Raw genomic sequence first — 18,609 nt, 5'->3', positions numbered from 1 at the left:
TTTCTCCTTTTTAGGGTTTAGGAGAGAACCCTTACAAGTCTCACACCTCTCTTGAATGATCTCAAAACTTAGAAATGGAGGAGGAGAACTCTAGCACTTGCTTACAACACTTTTACACCCCAATAACTCAAGAATATCTCAATGCTTTCGTGTCCTTTCATACAAAAAAGGGTGGAGGTTTTTATAGGCCCCAATGGCTTCAAAAATAGAGCCAAAAAATGTCTAATCCTAGATTTTCAGGGTCCTGGCGGTACCACCACCTGATGCTTGACAATGGGCGGTACTACCGCTTAGTCTGGGCGATACCACTGCTTGAAAGAGCTCGAAGACCAAGCTTTGGTGGTACCACCACTGGCAGCAATAACTTCTGGTGGCACCACCACCCAAATTTCCTGGGGCACTGCTTTTTAAGCGGTGCCACCGCCGGCCAAAGTTTCAAGGGCTGAATTGGGTGCTCAATTCGGCCCAATTAAGCCCTGTTAAGGGCCCAATTGGACCCTAATTAAGTTAGTGGGATTACCTCCCAATCCTAACTTAATTTACGCTCTAACTACGATAATTAGACATGTTTACTGCACTTCTTATTCCGGTGCATTAATTGCTCTTCCAGTGAGCTTCCGGCGTACTTTCGGCGAACATCCGACGAACTCTTGGCAATGCTCCGGTGGACTCCCGGCAAGCTCCTGGACTTTACAATGATCTTCTTGGCAAGTTCCGACGAGCTTCTTTGGCAAGCTCCTAGACTTCTCGGTTGGTTCTGGCGGAACTTCCGACGAACGTCCAGACTTCCGACGAACTCTCGAACTCCCAACATGATCTCGATCTTGACTCCGACACAACACCTGCTTTATGTCTTACTATTATCGTAGTTAATCCTGCACACTTTTCTCAACATATAGATTAGATCAAACAAATTACACTTGACTTCATCATCAAAATCCGAGATTCAACACTATCGCCTGACATTGGCGGTACCACCGTCAAGTTTTCCGAAAATGTACACTCCATACTTTCTAGCTCACAAGTGGTTCTACTGCCTTATCTGGAGATGCCACTACTTGACCCAACTTTAAGTTACTAAATTGGCCTTCTGAACCAATTCAGCCCTAATTCAAGTCTAATGGGCCCTTAATTAAGTTGGCATGGTTACACCCAAAACCAACTCAATTAAAACCTAAACTACTTCGATCAAGACATAAATGATTACAAACATGAATCCTATGTTGTTTGGCATATCGTTGGTTCATCCGGCACTTCGTCCAAACTTCCGACGCATCATTATTTCTTTTGGCTAATTGCCTGATCCATCGACATGTTGACCTCCTACAACATCTTATCCTAGTGCAATACTCGATCCTTTCGGCCTGATGCCTAATCTCTACCATGATCCACTCCAACCTAATGTTTGATTATCTTACTTCAATCAATTTATCTTTCCATAATCGAAGTCCTACAATACTTTTCTCAAGCACTCAATGGATCATAAAATCATCAATTGATTTCATCATCAAAATTCGAGATTCAACAAGTGGAGGTGCAAGGCCAAATGCGCCCAAGATACATGAGACAAAAGCCAAACTCGTGTGAAGCAAAATCCACCACGATAGGGTGCAAGGCCACATGCACCCAAAAACGTGATGCGGGAAACCCGACCCACGTGAAGAGAAATCCACGATGGCAGAGGCATAAGGCCAAATGCACTTGAAACACATGAGTTAGGAAACCTAACTCACGTGAAGAGAAATCTTCTATTGTGAAGGCGCAAGGCTAAATGCGCCTAAAATGCATGAGTTTGGAAACCTGACATGTGGGAAAAGAAATATATCACGACGGAGGCACTAGACTAAATGTGATTGAGACATGTGAGTTGGAAAAATGCGACCCACATAAGGAAAATTTGTCACAATGAAACCATAAGGCCAAATACTCTTGAGATGCATTAGTCGAGAAAACCCAACTTGAATCTACTACGGCGAAAGCATAATGCAAAATATGCTCAAGGCGCATGAGTCAGAGAAATTCGACCCATGTGAAGAGAAATCCATCATAAGTTGAGGTGATAACCCGACCCATAGAAGCAAATCCCAAATGCTCACATGTTAGATGAATTAAATGTCATACCTCGACCCCCTCTCAAAAGAGCCTCGAAGCACACCTTTAGGAAAGGGACGAATGATAGGTCATCCCACATGTCACTGTCACATGGTGCCTAAAGTGGGAAGAGAAAATAAAGCTTTCTTCTCATTATTTATGGCGAGAAAGCAAATCACAAGCTTCCTTCTTACCATTTATGGCAAGAAAGATAATCTTAAGCTTCATTTATATCCTTTAGAACCAGGTATAAAAACTCACCTATGATATAGAAAGAGAGGACTATTCTTTGAACTATCAATGTCCACACTTATATATCTTGGATTACTAACTTGAGCATCGGAGGGATTAGATCGGGAAACTTTTTCTAACCTCGATCTTTTGCAAGTGGCACATTGAGAGTTCAACATTCTCACCTCGGAGACACCTCGAATAGTCCTACACATCTAGTTCTCAAACACGTGGAGTTAACTAAGATATTAATGATATTTTTTTCTGAACAAGCCCATATATATTTTCTAAATGCAAACTCTCGTTGAACTTCTGGTCTATGTGAAGAGAGTTGCACAGTAAGTTTACATATATGTATAATTAGTGCGAGGTTAGCTCAACTAACCGAATGAGCCCAAGAGCTTGATAGTTGCTGATCTGAGTCTCCAAATGATGCCAAGTATGCACCAATCCCCTTCACAATTTTCAGTAAGACTTACTGGTGGGGCCACCCATGAACCATTGTTACAAGCTTATTTCTGATGGCTTGGGGAGAATGAAACAGGTAGGAGCTAGATTTACTCTCATAAAGAGTGATGTATCTCTCTCTTATTTGTGCTGGATGCAAGTACATGACATGACGATTAATCATTTATAACGAAGCTGCAGTCATGAGATACGGACTTTTAGCACCTACGTTGGGTTTTGGTGCTTCTAAATAGCAAGCATAATCCACTTTGATATCTTACGATTGTAACGAGAGAGTTAAAACTTTGTTTTCTTTGGTTAAAGAGAGAGCAAAAGAGAGAGAGAGAGAGAGAGAGAGAGAGGCATAGTTGGCCAGATTGCTGGTGTAAAGAATGTTACGGTCACACACATTTACCGGGAAGGGTAATCGACCGTCTGAATTAAACTTTATAATCTCCTGTGACAGAAAATGGGGGGGCGGCATATATATACATTTCATCTCATCATTATTGCTGTAATTTACCTCTTATTTGTCCCTTCATTAAAGAGCTCAGTGGTTTGCCTACCAGCATACAAGAAAGAGTAGATATGTTGATCTAATTTGGAGGGTTTCCTAACATGTAAGAAAGTGTAGCATCACAGTAGTAATATCATGCGAGCAAATGTGATATTTTTCTCTCTCATTCCTATAGCTATATAAACTGTAGCTTCATCGAAGGATCATGCTGAAGTGTCAGTCATAGATTCGCACCACATACAGCAAAGTCTTCAATACTAAACAAGTGGCAGAATCTAAAGTTCATAACAAGCTGGTGATCTACTAACTGATGCAGCAAGGCAGCGAAGTCTAGCAGTAGTAGGAACTCAAGGAAAATCCAAGTTCTTTCAGCTGGATTTATTAGGATGGAAAGTATTTATTACACTTGCTTCATGGTCAGAGAAATAAGCAATTATCATACGGCCATTTCCTCTATCATACAGCAATAAGCATTCTGTGTAGCTAGCAAACCTAAATATGCAGCGAAACTAAAGCAACCAACAATTTTAATGTAGTATTACTAACATAGGCGTGGAATGTATGGCTGATGGAGAATAGTGGATAGGCATCAGCACCGCACAGCATATGCTGCACTGGAACTTTGAATGGCCCTTAGAGCTTGGAGTTGAGATCTTCATTTTGTTGTTTAGCTTTTCTGATTAGGCCCTCTTGGGTTAATGACATGATAAGCTGGAGAGATAGACAGCATTGGAAGGTCAGGGACAACATAACATCTTATCAGATAGAAAATCAATCAATTACCTCGCCTCTCCTGTTAAACATACGACCAAAGGAGAGTCCACGACCTCCACTAGCAGATGGGCTCTCTATCTATATCACAGAAAAACATTAGGTAAGAATCATGAGAGATAATTTCTAAGGGTTTTAAGCAACACATTAGTTGTTAAATACTTACCACAAATAATAACCAATCATCAGCTCTTACAGACCTGTGGAACCAAATCCTAGAAAGAAAAGATAATTAAACATTCAAGAAAGAAAAGATAGTTCAACATTCTAGAAAGAAAAGATAGTTCAACATTTTAGAAAGAAGTAACCCTCCAAAGTAGGAAGACAGATATCATACAGATAGGTATCATACAGATTCATGCAAAAAATGTTTTGAATAATGCTTGTGATTATTTATAGGTAGAAGTAAGGTATTCCTTCTATTTTGGATAATGCTTTTGATTATTTACTGGTAGACTTTATTTTCATGCCAAAAAGGTTTTCCTCTTGGACAATTGAGGGCAAGCTCTCCTCCAGCTAGGAAATTGATGCAGAAGTTTGTCCTTTATTCCCAGTTAAGGACAAAAACTGTAGTTAAACCATGAAACACCTATATCTATGCAGGTCCATCGAAAGAAACACTGGTTGTCCTTGCTCAAAGATAAAAAGCAAACTTCTCATGAGTGGTTATGATTGTTAGTATTATAGAGCAGTAGTTGTCATAAAGTTAATGCTACAAAATACAGGTTCACCTCAAAATTTTCTAGGTCCAAAGCATATTAGAAAGAATATATATGTAGACCAGGTGGTCCCTACTGTTAAGCCTGAAATGAAGGTCATTGGTCAAGAAAAGGTTGAATCTTTATGACAATGTTGAATCTCGGATTTTGATGATGAAATTAATTGTAAATTGTTTGATCTAATCTATATGTTGAGAAAAACGTGCAGGATTAACTACGATAGCAGTAAGACATAAAGCAAGTGTTATGCCGGAGCCAAGATCGAGATCTCGTTAGGAGTTCAAGAGTTCGTCGAAAGTCCAAACATTCGTCGGAAGTTCTGTCGTAACCAACCGAGAGGTCCAAGAGCTTGCCAAAGAAGCTCGTCGGAACTCGCCAAGAAGATCGTCATAAAATCCAGAAGCTTGCCGGGAGTCCGCCGGAACAATGCCGGGAGTTAGTTGGAAGTTCGCCGGAAGATCGTCGGAAGCTCGCCAGAAGAGCTATTGATATACCGAAATAAAAATGCTTTGTCAATTGTCTTAATTATTATAGTTAGTCCATAAATTGAGTTAGAATTGGGAGGTAATCCCACTAACTTAACTAGGGGCCAACTAGGCCCTTAACAGGGCTAAATTTGGCCAGATTGAACAGCCCATTCAGCACTTGAAAGCCCAGCCGGTGGTGGCACCACCTGGGAGACCCAGTCTCTTAGGTGGTCTGGGCGGTGGTACCGTTGGCAATTAATGCTGCCAACGATGGTACCACCCCTGTCAGGCGGTGGTACCGCCAGAGCTCGGTCTCCGAGCTCTGTTAGGCGATGGTATCGCCATTAATGGTGGTGGTACCGCCAATACTCCGAAATCCGAGGATTTGAATTTTTTGCTCCAAATTTTGGAACCATTGGAGCCTATAAATATCCCACCCTTTTCTGCATGAAAGGGCATGAAAGTGTTGATATAATATTGAGTTCTTGAGGTATTAAAAGAGTTGTAAAAGTGTAAAGAGTCCTCTCCTCCCTCTCTTAGCTTTGTAAACATCCAAGAAAGATGAGTGAGGCTTGTAAGGGTTATCTTCGAAACCCGATAAAAGGAGAAAGAGTTGTAAAAAGTGGTTGGTCTTCGCCTATTGAAGGAAGACCTTTAGTGGACGTCGGTGACCTCGACGGAGGAGGAATCCGAAGTAGATGTAGGTCTCATTGATTGAACCACTCTAAATTCTGGTTTGCTTTTCCTTTTGTGCAATTTACTTTACTACAAACCTCCTTGAGCTTCGTCTTACATTTTTACGAAAGTTTTAAGTTCAACATCTTTTCGAAACGATTTGAATCGAGATGAACTTTCTATGAAATCGAAGAATTTTCCACTACATTAATTCACCCCCTCTTAGTGCCGCTCTTGATCCTAACACATACATGGTAAAAGGCAAGATTCTTAATTTCGTACCATATCGGTATGTCAAGCTTTGCTCGATACGACATGGTACGGGTGTACCAAGCGGTATGCCAGGGTGTACCGCTCGATATATATATATATAATATAAAATATAAAAATATAAAAAATACTATAAAAAATAAGAAAAAGGAGGCATACGCTGTCTTGACAATGTCACCTCCTTTTCTTCTCCTCGTCGCATCAGATGAGGAGAAGACAGTCTTCTCATTTGTAGCGTTCGGTGAAGATGTCAAAGGCCGCAGACGTCTCTAAAGAACGCGGCGAAGGCCGCAGTCGTCTCCGGCCTTTGACGAAGAAGAAGCTCAACCGCCACCTCTCCATTACCTCTTGGATCAAGATCATCCAGGGAGGGCGGCACCAGATCGGGAAGCATCAAGGTTCTCCCGATTCTCCCTGTTCTTCGAGTGCCTTCTCCCTCTTCTCTCTCGATGCTTCTTCCCTCGTCGCAACCAGGCTGATACCGCTTAGTAGCAGGTGACGACAGTTGAAATAGACCGTTACCTCCCGATACGGGGCTAGATCAACAGTACCGCCCGGTAGCAAGCAGTCCGCATACTGATATGCAAGCGGACCGGTATGTACCGCATACCGATCGAAATTAAAATCCTTGGTAAAAGGGCACATTCACATCATATTTCAGAATGGAGCCTTGGAAATTGTGTCATTTGATCCTTCAACATTTCTTTACACTAGCGGCAAAAGATCCAAGTTGTTGACTCCAAATAGTTAGGACTTTACGGTTTTGTTATTATTGTTGTTCACCAATGGAATATAAAAAATTTAAACTTTCAAACCATTTGGAAATCATCAATCACAAATAGATCTGTGAAATACTTATTCTTTATACTAAACAGATATATAAGCATTAATGGAGTTATCATCTAATTCCATTTTATATAGTTCATCAGGTCCTACACTATTGAATTTCAATTTGGCTTTGATATTAGGTGCATGATTTTGCACTATGCTGTCCTCAGGCTGTATCTTCAGTAGGTACTGTACATGATCAGTATGATTTGTTATTTTATATAAAAGTGATGATCAAATGTTGGAGGATAGGAACTTATGAAGTGATACTTCAACATAGGTTTTTGGATTCTCAGCACACCATAATGATGGTAATGCTCAACGATGTGCCAATTCGTATGAGCTGGCACTCGGTACAGGTTTGTGCTGAGAAGCATAGGTTGCATCAGCCCAACACTAAAATTTAATAATCTCATAGAATGGCACAGTGTCCTGTGTCAGCACAGCCAACACATTCGATTTTTCGTGCAAATATAGCCAGTTTGGTTTTGCCACATGGGAGATATAATGAGTATGTGAAAATCCTAATGCATTTAGGAGATTGCATTCAGTTTATAGTCGCATATGCTACATTTTAAAACACATCTTATATAATTGTCCCTAATTATGTTGAGCATACAAGTCGATCTCATACAAATTGTGTGGTCTGTCTAGTTTTGCCAGCACATGCTAGACATAGTATGAGCACCAACAGCACTCCTTGGCATTGATATTAAAGGTCTTCCGGTGTCTACTTTGCCACGGCTTGATGCATTCCTATTGTTTATTTTGATAAGTCTTTATCTTAGAATTATTTTCTACCCTAGGGAGAACGTACACCACTTTTTTTTTTCCTACCATCAATTCATGGTTGATCCAAAAAATATACAGAAGATTGCCAAGGCTTGAGGTAAGTGCTTATTTGTGCTTGCCAGCTAGAACATGCATAGCACATGTTGGAACAAAAAGGTATCAGCTCCAAGAAAAGACAACATGCACTAAGAGAGCTCTTAGTTTTGGAAGATAATCAAACTGAATTACCTCAGGCCTTCGGCATACGAGTATGAAAATATATATTACACATCTGCAAAAAATTATAATGACTATGAAAAGCTTGTTATTTATGAATTAAGAGAGCTCTTGGTTAAAGATTAAATACCTTGTTATTTAAAATATGATAGTTTTGTGATTTATATTGAAATTAGAGCATGACATTAAGTTTAATAGTGTTCATTTTTTGTATAATAAAAAACAGTTTATCAATTATTTTATTACTTAAATATTTAACTTTTCTTTAATAATTTTCTCCAACTATTGAGCAGACATAAATACCAAATAAACCTTACAGTTTACTTGATATCTTGATCTATGCTTTCATTCAGTAAGCACAGATAGAAATCAGCAGATATAGTGATAATGCTACTTGTCAAGGACTTAATTATCAATTTGATACTAGTTTTGGTAACCTATTGAACCATTATGCTGGACAATATATTGACTTGTATCATTTGGTCTTGTTGATTAAAATAATCAAAAAATTAACAAATGATATGAACTAGTATCAAACTGTACATTTCAATATTGGCTGAAATGTATTGGTCCACTCGCTACTTAACACATTGCTATTTGACCTTTCCAAAGGCATTTTTGTCATGTGTATCTTATTTGCACCAAAGTCTACAAAACAATAAAATTAACAGTATAAAGACAGAAGATATACTTGTTAGTTTTTGCAATTTTTGGAAAAATTTAATCATACACTTTATAAGTAAAATAATCGAAAAGCAAAAGGTTTGCAGAAGGTTAAGGTTTTTGAGACATACGAGTGATCCAAACTGAGAGATGCTATCTTCAAGCCCCTCCGTCGATGAGGATTTAGGCTAATGCCACCAAAGATAAGATCAGAAGCATATGCAAGAACACATCTACAACCAGATAAGATAATTCAGTCATTGGCATTCATATAAAAATGAAAATTAATGAAAGATTTTAAGCAAGACATTAGAAGCACACCAAGTACCAAGTTAAATAGCACTTATTTGACAAGCAGATGAGTGCCCAGTTGCAACAAGTTAAGTTACCACAAGGTTCAACCATCAATATCGGTATATGTGAAAACTAAGAATTCAAATTATTACGTAGTTAATCAAATTTGTTAAAGATTTCAAGCTTATTCATCTATTTTCCAGTTTCCTGCTTGTACAGGCCATTGTCATGGCTTTGTTATTTACAAGTACTCAAGTACTTAACTCGAGGAGATCAGTTAATGACTGAATATTACTGCTGCTTATCAGAGAAATTGGTCTTTGGCACACGAGAACCAGCATTCACTAAATGAGTGAGAATTCATGTGAGTCGTACTAACATTGACTTAAAGCTTGAGATAGGCAAATGGTCAGGTGAGCAGAAAATTCATGACAACATGTTTGCTGTTATCCCTCAATACTTCCATTGTTTTCGCTCCAAAAATCTACTAAGAATTCTACTGATACCTATCAATATTAGAAATACAGCCTAGAATCTGTATTCCATACAAGGCCTCTGACAACATGTGTTAAACAGTAACACACATATCAAGAAAGGATTTTGAAGACAACTTTAATTCTAAGGATGACAGACAACTTCATGTGAAGAAATAGGGCTTCTTATGACCCTAGCCAGCCTGGCTTGGCCAGTTGCAAAGCCATATTTGAGCCTTATGGTACCATGCCTTAACTATTAAGATCCACTTAAGAATAAAAAACACATTATATAGAGGACAAAATGGATCATTCCAAAACTGACACATGGACACCACCTCAGCAAAGAGGGCCACTACCTCAGCAACGATGGCCACCACCGCAGCGAGACAGTTACGACATGTAACCGCGTAGGGGCAGTTGAGCTACCTCGACCGATAGTTGTACCATGTTGGTAGGTGGTTGAGCCACATCAGGGGAGGTTACACCACTTTGGTAGGTGGTTGAGCCATATCAGTAGGGGTTACGAGACCTCAATTGCCATCTCAACAGGCAGTTGTGCCACCCCTACAACTGCCTTAACTGTTCAAATCGCCGACAACCATGAGGCCCCGGGTATAATAGATTTTCTCTCATTCCTTTTTCTCTACCTTTGCATTCTTATTTCCTCTACAAATCGGATATTGCTGACTTAGGCATCAGGGGCACCGAGTTGAGCTACCCCTAACTTCAATCTTCTACGAGATCTCGGGTGGCATATCAAGAGATCACGCAACATCCAAACCCCAACATTCCTCTTCAACCAACCTTGACTTCTCAGGACAACACATGTTACCCATCGTCGGGTCGGAACCAGGTCGGAACGTTCTTCCCTCTCTTTCTTGGACAATCAATCTTGAAGTTAACACTTATGGACTAGGCGGGAAAGACTGCCATTGACAACAGGAAGAAAATGGCCCTATCGGTGCATGGAGTTCGTCCTACTACCAACTACATGGATTCATTAGTGGTAGCAACATCCAAGGATTAAAATATCAGTATCAATCAAGGTATACAGTTTCCAATGATACCGCCCGTACCATATCAGTATCAAACTATCAATACTAGTCCTCAGATGGTCAAGTAGAGAATCAGTCTAAATCCATCCCATGTGTTGGTATAGTTCAATGCCGATCAATATGGGTTCGGACAAGCCAATACTAGCTAGATATGGTTTAGTACCAACCAATATGTTTAGGATAAGTTGGTTCTCGTCCAACCATATGCAAGTTAAAACTATAATTGCCAAACTCATATTTCATGCATGTGATGATGCTCCAATAATACATGAGCATTGACTGCAAACTCAGGTTTTTATCAAAATCTTCCTTGGTCGTTGACCCTAATACTCATCATAGATGAGTGACTTGGGTATTCTTATCTTGAAGTCCTTCCTTTGGGCTTTCTGATGTATCCTTGGGGCTTTCTGTACAACCAATTTTGCAATGAAAGTTCATCCAATTTTTTGGTGTATGTTCATGTAGTTGGCTATTTCAAATTGAATAAATGCTTCTTCAACCAGATTATTTTTCCATCACAAGCATCATATTTGCAATGAACACATAGTAACAGGTCAGTTGCAAATATTACCCTAATTATTTGTCGCTTCAATGAGATTACCCCACAAATAGTAACAAATTGATTGAGCCACACATTTATAAAATTTACACTTCGAAGAGTACAAATGCAAGCTACTGTAAAGATTGAAATTTCGAGATTTGCTCGGTATAGTACGGTACTGTATATTGAGCAGTACATTTCGGTAAGGTCTGCAATACCGAATTGCACTGCCGATGCCCTTTCTCATTCTATTTAAGTCATTCTTCTCTCCCCTATTTCATTATACTCTTTTATACTCTCGCTCAAACTTTTTTTTTCTCTCCTAAACTCTATAAAACAACTTTCGATTTGTGAATTCAATCGAGGCTAATTTGGGAAGATTAAAAGGAAGAACTTTCTAATCAAGAGGTATGTATTCGTTTTTTTTAATTAGAGAATAATTAAGATCTTTAAGATTATGATTAGTGTGTTTAATGCATATTAAATATTGAATAATATTTATGATAGCAAAATAAGTTTAATTAAGTTTTATTAAAGTTATTTAATACTACGATTAGTCATTTTAATGATGATTTAATCAAAATTTATTCGATTTTATATCAATTCAATGTCTTTAATACCTATTAGGGTATTTGTCATGTTTATAGTGTTGAAAGAGAAGTAATTAGTGAAAAATTAACTATATTAATCGTATAATTAGTATAAATAAATGATGATTTTATCATAATTTGAATAATATTGGATTAAAATTATATATTTAATGTTTCTTTTATGTATTTGACATATATATGATGGTAAAATAAGTTTAATTATGTTTTATTAAAGTTATCTAATACTGTAATTAGTCATTTTAATGATGATTTAATCAAAATTTATTTGATTTTAAGTCAATCCAATATCTTTAATACCTATTAGGGTGTTTGCCATGTTTATAGTGTTGAAAGAGAAGTAATTAGTGAAAAATTAACTATGTTAATCGTGTAATTAGTGTATCTAATGATTTTAATACTTCTTTTGTGCATGTAACATATTTATGATGATAAAATATGATTAGTTATGTTTTAATAAAATTATTTAATGTTACGATTAGTGATTTATGATCGATATTTGATCAATTTAATATGTTTATACTTTATAGTTTATTTGATTTAAATTTGGTAGGATCATGACACCAAAGGAACAGTCACATGATGATGCATGGGTTCATGCCCGAAAGATAGATGGAAACCATTATCATTGGCAATGTATTTATTGTGACTACATTGGCAAGGGTAAAGGAATAACTCGGGTGAAAATACATTTGGCTGGTGGGTATCTTGATGTTGCAAAATGCAAGAATATTCCAACGAAGATCCGTAAATTATTTCAAAACAAGCTTAAACAAACAAAGGAAGATACATTAAAAAAGAAGGCAAGAGTTGAGGAAAAATATCATAGGGCTACACAGGAACCAGTTTATGATCAATATAATGGTTGCGACGATCAAGTCGACCCGGATCTCACAGTTGGGATTCGTGTATCATTGGAGCATCAGTATACGGTCGATGAAGCAATGAGGCATCGACGACCTGACTCATAATTGGAGCATGGCAGTGGTAGTGGAATCCAGAGGTCAACCAGCATAAGGCAACCAATTGCTCCTTCTCAGTTAGGCCGAACTAGTAGCATGACGTATGGTGGACTCCGTAGTTTTATGAGAGGTCTTGGCAGGAGGTCCGCACCAGATATTGTTGATATTGATCCGCAAGCCTATCCCCCATAAATAGCGAAACAGACACGGATTGACAATGCATACATAAAAGAAAAAAAATGGGATATTGGGAAGGCAATCTCAAAATAGTTCAACTTCCATAGGATTCCAGCCAACACAGCCCAAGGTCCATATTATCAGAGCATGGTCTCTTCTATTCAAAAGTCTGGCACGAGGATCCAACCCTCCAACACCGAAGGAGATTTACGACATGTACTTAGATGAGGAGGTGGCAGAACTAAAGGATTGGATCAAATCCTTCAAGAGGCAATGGGATGAATATGGGGTGATATTGATGTGTGACAGTTGGACAGGACCAACAAGAATGAGTATCATAAACTTTCTTATTTATTGCAATAGAAGAGTGGTGTTTCATAAGTCCATTAATACTTCTGAAAAGATCCAAGATGTAAACTACATTGAGAGCTTGATGGACACTATGGTAGAGGAGATTGGACCACAGTATTTTGTTCAAATAATAATCGACAATGGAGCGAATTTCAAAAAGGACGGTTTGCAATTAATGGAAAAAAGAAAAACTTTGTTTTGGACTCCATGTGCAGCTCATTGCATAGATCTAATGCTGAAGGATATTGGTGAGTTGGATGCGATCAAGAAATGTGTAGCTCGAGCACAATCAATTATAAAGTTTATATATAATCATCATTGGGTCCACGCTTTAATGCAAAAGTATGTAAACGGTGAGATACTTCGTCCGCCCAACGTGCAAAGGCAAAGGGGAAGGCAGTAGCATCAGTTGCATAGTTGGAAAGAATCGAGTCGGGCGATGAGACACCTTCACAATCACATTCAGCAACTCGCTCGGTCCAAAGACATGACAGCAACACGGACAGTAGTGCCTCGACAGATGATGGCGGTGATGCCGGGCAATCGTTGGTCTCGTCTACACAACTTGAGGGTGGTGAATAGACTGAGGAGCAATATTTTACACATGCCACTCAAGATTCAGATCATGGAACTCGACAAGATACTGGTCAAGTTTATGCGTAGAAGGGGAAGGGAAAGAGGAAGGCAGTGGATGAATATGAACAAATGCGACAGAGCATACATGATATAGACACAGAAAGAGGCTCATCGTATTCACAGCCATCGTATTATGGAGAATCATACGGGCTACAACAGTATGGTGATAGTTGGTCATCCTTTTCTGAGCAATAGTATGATACAGAACAGCAGATCAGTAGCGAAAGTAGAAGCTCTGACATTCACCAATATATGCCTCAAGAGCTGCCTCGGACAAATATAATTCATGACGATTAGTCTACGATCAGCACCACATTGATGCATCAATGGCATACGGTGTCTCAATACACTATATCATGGGATCAATTTCATGATTGGGTCCAACAAACGTATCATATTGATATGCAGATGTATCGGATCGAGGACCCCGATCCACCACTTGTAGAGGCCCGTCGTTTGTTTTTGTGGTAGAATCAACAATCAAGTATATTTACATATGTGATTATTTAATTCATTTGAATTTTAGAGTTTATATTGTAACAAAATAGTCTAATAATTCAAATGATTTTTCTGTAGATATTTCAATCTATAACGGGCTGAAATACGAACCTCGAACAAGACTACCTCAAAGCCCGAAAAAGATATGTGATACTATTCTTACCTAATTTACATTGATTTTACTAAACTTATACAATTACTATATTTATTTGTAACTTGAAAACCCTATCCTAACTTTTTTTTTATTTTCAGGTATTTTCCGAGGGTTTAACGGACTAAAATCAGGTGTATCACTCGGTACACCATACCGAGCCCAGGTCGAAACGTCGATACGGTACGGTTTTACGAACCTTGCATTTCGATATACCACTCAATATATACCTCGTCACCGACTACCTCGTCGTCATTTTTGGCACGTAGGGAGAACAAACCTTGGTTTCATCTCCCCATATGGGCAAAAAATAGAGGCGACATCGCCTCGTTATATATATATATATATATATAAGAGTAAAAAAAAAGGGCGATTGCCTCGTCGCCCTTTTTGGCGCATGGGGAGAATAAACCTCGATTTCTTCTCCCCATGTAGGCAGAAAAACGAGGGGGCGATGAGGGGGCCACACCGCCTCATTGCCTCGTTTCTTCTCCCCACGGAAAAAAGGGCGATGAGGGGGCCACACCGCCTCGTTGCCTCGTTTCTTCTACCCGCCTCATCGCCTCGTTTCTTCTGCCTGCGTCAAGAGAAGAAACGTCGCCTTGACACTCAGTTTCTCTCCCTGCGACGCCGAGGATTCTTCTCCCCGCGTGGATGAGAAGTCACAGACAATGCCAAAGCCTCGCCGTCTCAAACGAGGAGGGAGAGCAGTGCCAATCTCCAGGTTCTCTTCTTCTCCCTCGGTTAATACCACTCAGTAGCGGGCGGTGACGATCAATTTAGGACGGTAACGGGGCGAAAACAACCCCAATCGATAGTACCACCCGATCGCAGGCGATCCGTGTACCGGTCTGCTAGCGGACCGATACGTACCGCCTGGTATGGACGGTATTATTTGAAATTAAGATCCTTGAGCTACCGTATATCCATGCTTATCTATATAGGATCAACATGGATTGATCTACACTGGATCTGCATTGACCTAGGTTGGATCTAAATAGATCTCAACTAAATCAACGTGTATCTAGGCCACCAAATAAGTGCACGTCTATGCTGGATTCACATGGATCTAAATTAGACCATGGAGATCTATCTCAGATCCACATAGATCAAGTGTGGATCTGTAAGGATCTAAGCAGATCTAGGTGGAATCTGCATGGATATAGGTCAAATTAAGGTGGATTTAGCTTACACCAAAAGTATACCTATGTGACACACAAATAGAATCAAACTTAATTGAAAAACAATTAAAGCATCCAAACAAAAATTTTGAGTCTTAATTTAAGAAAAAACTTATTGTGAAGCAACAAAAGTAATTACTATGAGATTAAGATTCAAACTTCCTTTATTGGGAGAAAAACTAAGTTTGTTCTCGAGAAAGCCACAACATATCAATAGAGAGAAAGAGAGAGCTTCAAATGTAATCTGTTCAAGAAATTTGAAGCAACTTAGGAGCTATTTAGAGCAAGGAACACCTTTCGAGCTGACAGGCCATAGTGATTGTTGGTCGGGAATTAGTATGTACATATTGGTATCGGTATAGCATATGTAGCATGTGTAAGCCCGATTAGTATAGGTGAAGCATGTGTCAGTCCACTGATACATACCAATGTTCCAAAAAAGATAAAAAAATCATCCAAAATTCAGAAAAAACTATTTCAAGGTTTTTTATCATATATAAATTATATTTAGTAAGAATAAAGTGTATCTCAGCCAAGGATTGAAATATCGTACCGTATCGGAGTTTTGACCTTCTCTCAGTACGGTACGGTACTATTTATCGAGCGGTATACCGTTCGGTATATATATATATATATATATATATATAAACCTCCCTTCTCCCCTACACGAGGCGACGTCGCCTCTCTTCTCCCTAGGCGGGGCGACATCATCAAGGCAACATCACATATATATATATATATATATATATATATATATATATATATATATATTTATTTATTTATATATATTTATTTATTTATTTATATTTATATTTATATATAAAAATTTTAAAAAAAAGTGCGACGTCGCCCTCTCTTCTCCCCATGTGACATCGCCTATATATATATATATATATATATATATATATATATATATATATATATATATATATATATATATATATATATAATTTAAAAAACATGTGCGACATCACCTTTATATATATATATATATATATATTAAATAAAAAAAAATATCGTCTGGTAGTGAACGGTCCGCGTACCGGTTTACTGTCGAACAGGTACATACCGCCCGTACTGAGCGATATTATTTGAAATTATATACCTTGATATAAGCAACATATGAATAGAAATTTGCCCCCAATTATAGCTAACGACCCCTAATTAAGCCTAAACGACACTAATTATTGATGAGGGTAATCACTGCGATTGACTCGCGTGACGTCAGCTGTTCCAAATAACGCCTCGCAGCACCTGGTCGATGCAGACCGGAGCGCCGACCGAGGCACATTAACACCCTGCTCATGCTCAATCCTTCACGCCATGCCAATACTAGTGTCAGACGCTACCAGCGTACCCCCTGCAAGCGGGCAGCTTAGGAAGCAGTAAGCTTCCCTATAAATACCCTCTCGTTCATCGAGAACTAGAGGAAAAAAGAAGGAAAAGATTCTCTAACCACTATCATTTGACTTGATCGTCGGAGGGGTCGGGCCGAGCACCCCGACCCGACCTTTGTGTAGGTGCGAAGCAGAAGGTCCCCGCCGGACGGGAAGGCGAGGAGTTCCTACCCGGAAGAAACAACGACCCCGTCCCGACCACCGTATCAGACCACCTCGGCGGATTCGGAGGCCGTCTCGGGAAGATCCCCCGTCATCCGGACCCGAACCAAGCCGCGTCGGCCCCGAGGTCGTGGCTTAAAGATTGTTTCCACTAACAGATTGGCACTAGAAGGAGGGCCCGAATGTCGAGGGACCCTCAGACTGACCCCGACGAACCTCCAGCCGAGGGATCGTTCTTAACAGGGGCGTCAGCCGTGCGCCCCTCGCGTGACGAGCCACGGGCAGACGACCTCGTCACGACCTCGGAACGCTACTGGCGTCTTTTTAACGACCCGGGTCTGCTTCCGCCGGAGGGCGCCCCCAACATCCCTTTGGCGGAAGGGCCCGAATGTCGACGGAGGGCCCGAATGTCGACCGAGGCCTTCCAGGACCTTGCCCACCAAGTCCGAATTTTGGCGGGAATGGTGTAGACCATCATCCCGCTCGTTTCCCAATCAACAAACCCGTCGGCGGCCCAGCTTACGCGTCGACTAGAACCATCTGCGTCTGCTCGCGCTATAACCCCGGCGCTCCCTGGCTCACCCCGGACCCAGGCGTTTTCCCTTGGAGATCAAGCAGTGGAAAACCCAACCGGCCGACCCGAGCAGGAGACGATATCCTCGGGCTCAACGGACTCCTTCCGGGCCCAGCTACGCCTTTTCAGTCAACGACTTGAAGAAGTACAGAAGGAGGTCCGTGCCTCAAAGGGAGAGCTAGGGGACGATGCGCACCGGGGGTCGCCGTTCGCGGTTGAAATACGGGACCAGCCGGTGCCTGCGAACTTTCGGCTTCCCTCCCTGGATGCTTACGACGGCACCACCGACCCGGCGGACCATGTGTCCGCCTTTCGGGCTCAGATGGCACTATACGGAACTTCAGACGCTCTGATGTGCAGGGCGTTTCCGACGACCCTAAGGGGGCCGGCTCGTGCATGGTACAGCGGCCTGAAGACCGGGGGAGTCGCCTCCTTCAATCAGCTCGCCAAGGAGTTTGATGTTAACTTCCTAGCCTTGGCCTGACCGAAACCAACCGTCGCCCTGCTCCTTGGAGTAAGCCAAAAAGAGGACGAACCCCTCTCCCGTTTTGTAAATCGATTCGCCGCGGAAATCCGAGGTTTGTCAGATGCTCACCCCTCCTTGTTGATGCAAGCGTTCATGGCGGGCGGGTCTCCGTCCCTCTAGGTTCTTCTGGTCCCTCATTGAACGACCCCCCGCCGCAGTCTTGGAGATGCTCCAGCGAGCCAACCGCTATGTTGCGGCGGAAGCTTGGATGTCGGGGAGACATGAGGAGCACAAAAGGCCCTGGACGGAGCCACCACGAGGGCAGCTACCTGGCTCGTCGAGGCGCAGATTGGACCGGTCCGCGCCGAGGTCGTCGCCCCCCGCCTTGGGAAC

The 18,609-nt window shown here is 40.6% G+C and overlaps 1 protein-coding gene across 7 annotated transcripts in view; it reads right to left on the bottom strand.

Annotated features, from left to right (window-relative positions):
- Nucleotides 1–3,633: 3,633 nt before the first annotated feature.
- LOC103973237 (acyl-CoA hydrolase 2) overlaps nt 3,634–18,609 on the bottom strand; it is a 95,619-nt gene continuing 80,643 nt past the window's right edge. For all 7 annotated transcript variants that reach the window (XM_065168153.1, XM_065168154.1, XM_065168155.1 and 4 more), the window contains 4 exons: nt 8,819–8,920; nt 4,224–4,272; nt 4,070–4,138; nt 3,634–3,997 (listed from right to left, as the gene is read on the bottom strand). In XM_065168153.1, the coding sequence (XP_065024225.1) occupies nt 3,920–3,997; nt 4,070–4,138; nt 4,224–4,272; nt 8,819–8,920 (298 nt within the window). In that variant the 3' untranslated portion in view covers nt 3,634–3,919. The remainder of the gene's footprint in view (nt 3,998–4,069; nt 4,139–4,223; nt 4,273–8,818; nt 8,921–18,609) is intronic.

The sequence above is a fragment of the Musa acuminata genome, chromosome BXJ3-9, assembly GCF_036884655.1.
Source record: "Musa acuminata AAA Group cultivar baxijiao chromosome BXJ3-9, Cavendish_Baxijiao_AAA, whole genome shotgun sequence".
Taxonomy (NCBI): Eukaryota; Viridiplantae; Streptophyta; class Magnoliopsida; order Zingiberales; family Musaceae; genus Musa; species Musa acuminata.
The sequence above is the reverse complement of the archived record's forward strand: the minus strand, read 5'-3'. Positions and strand labels throughout refer to the sequence as shown.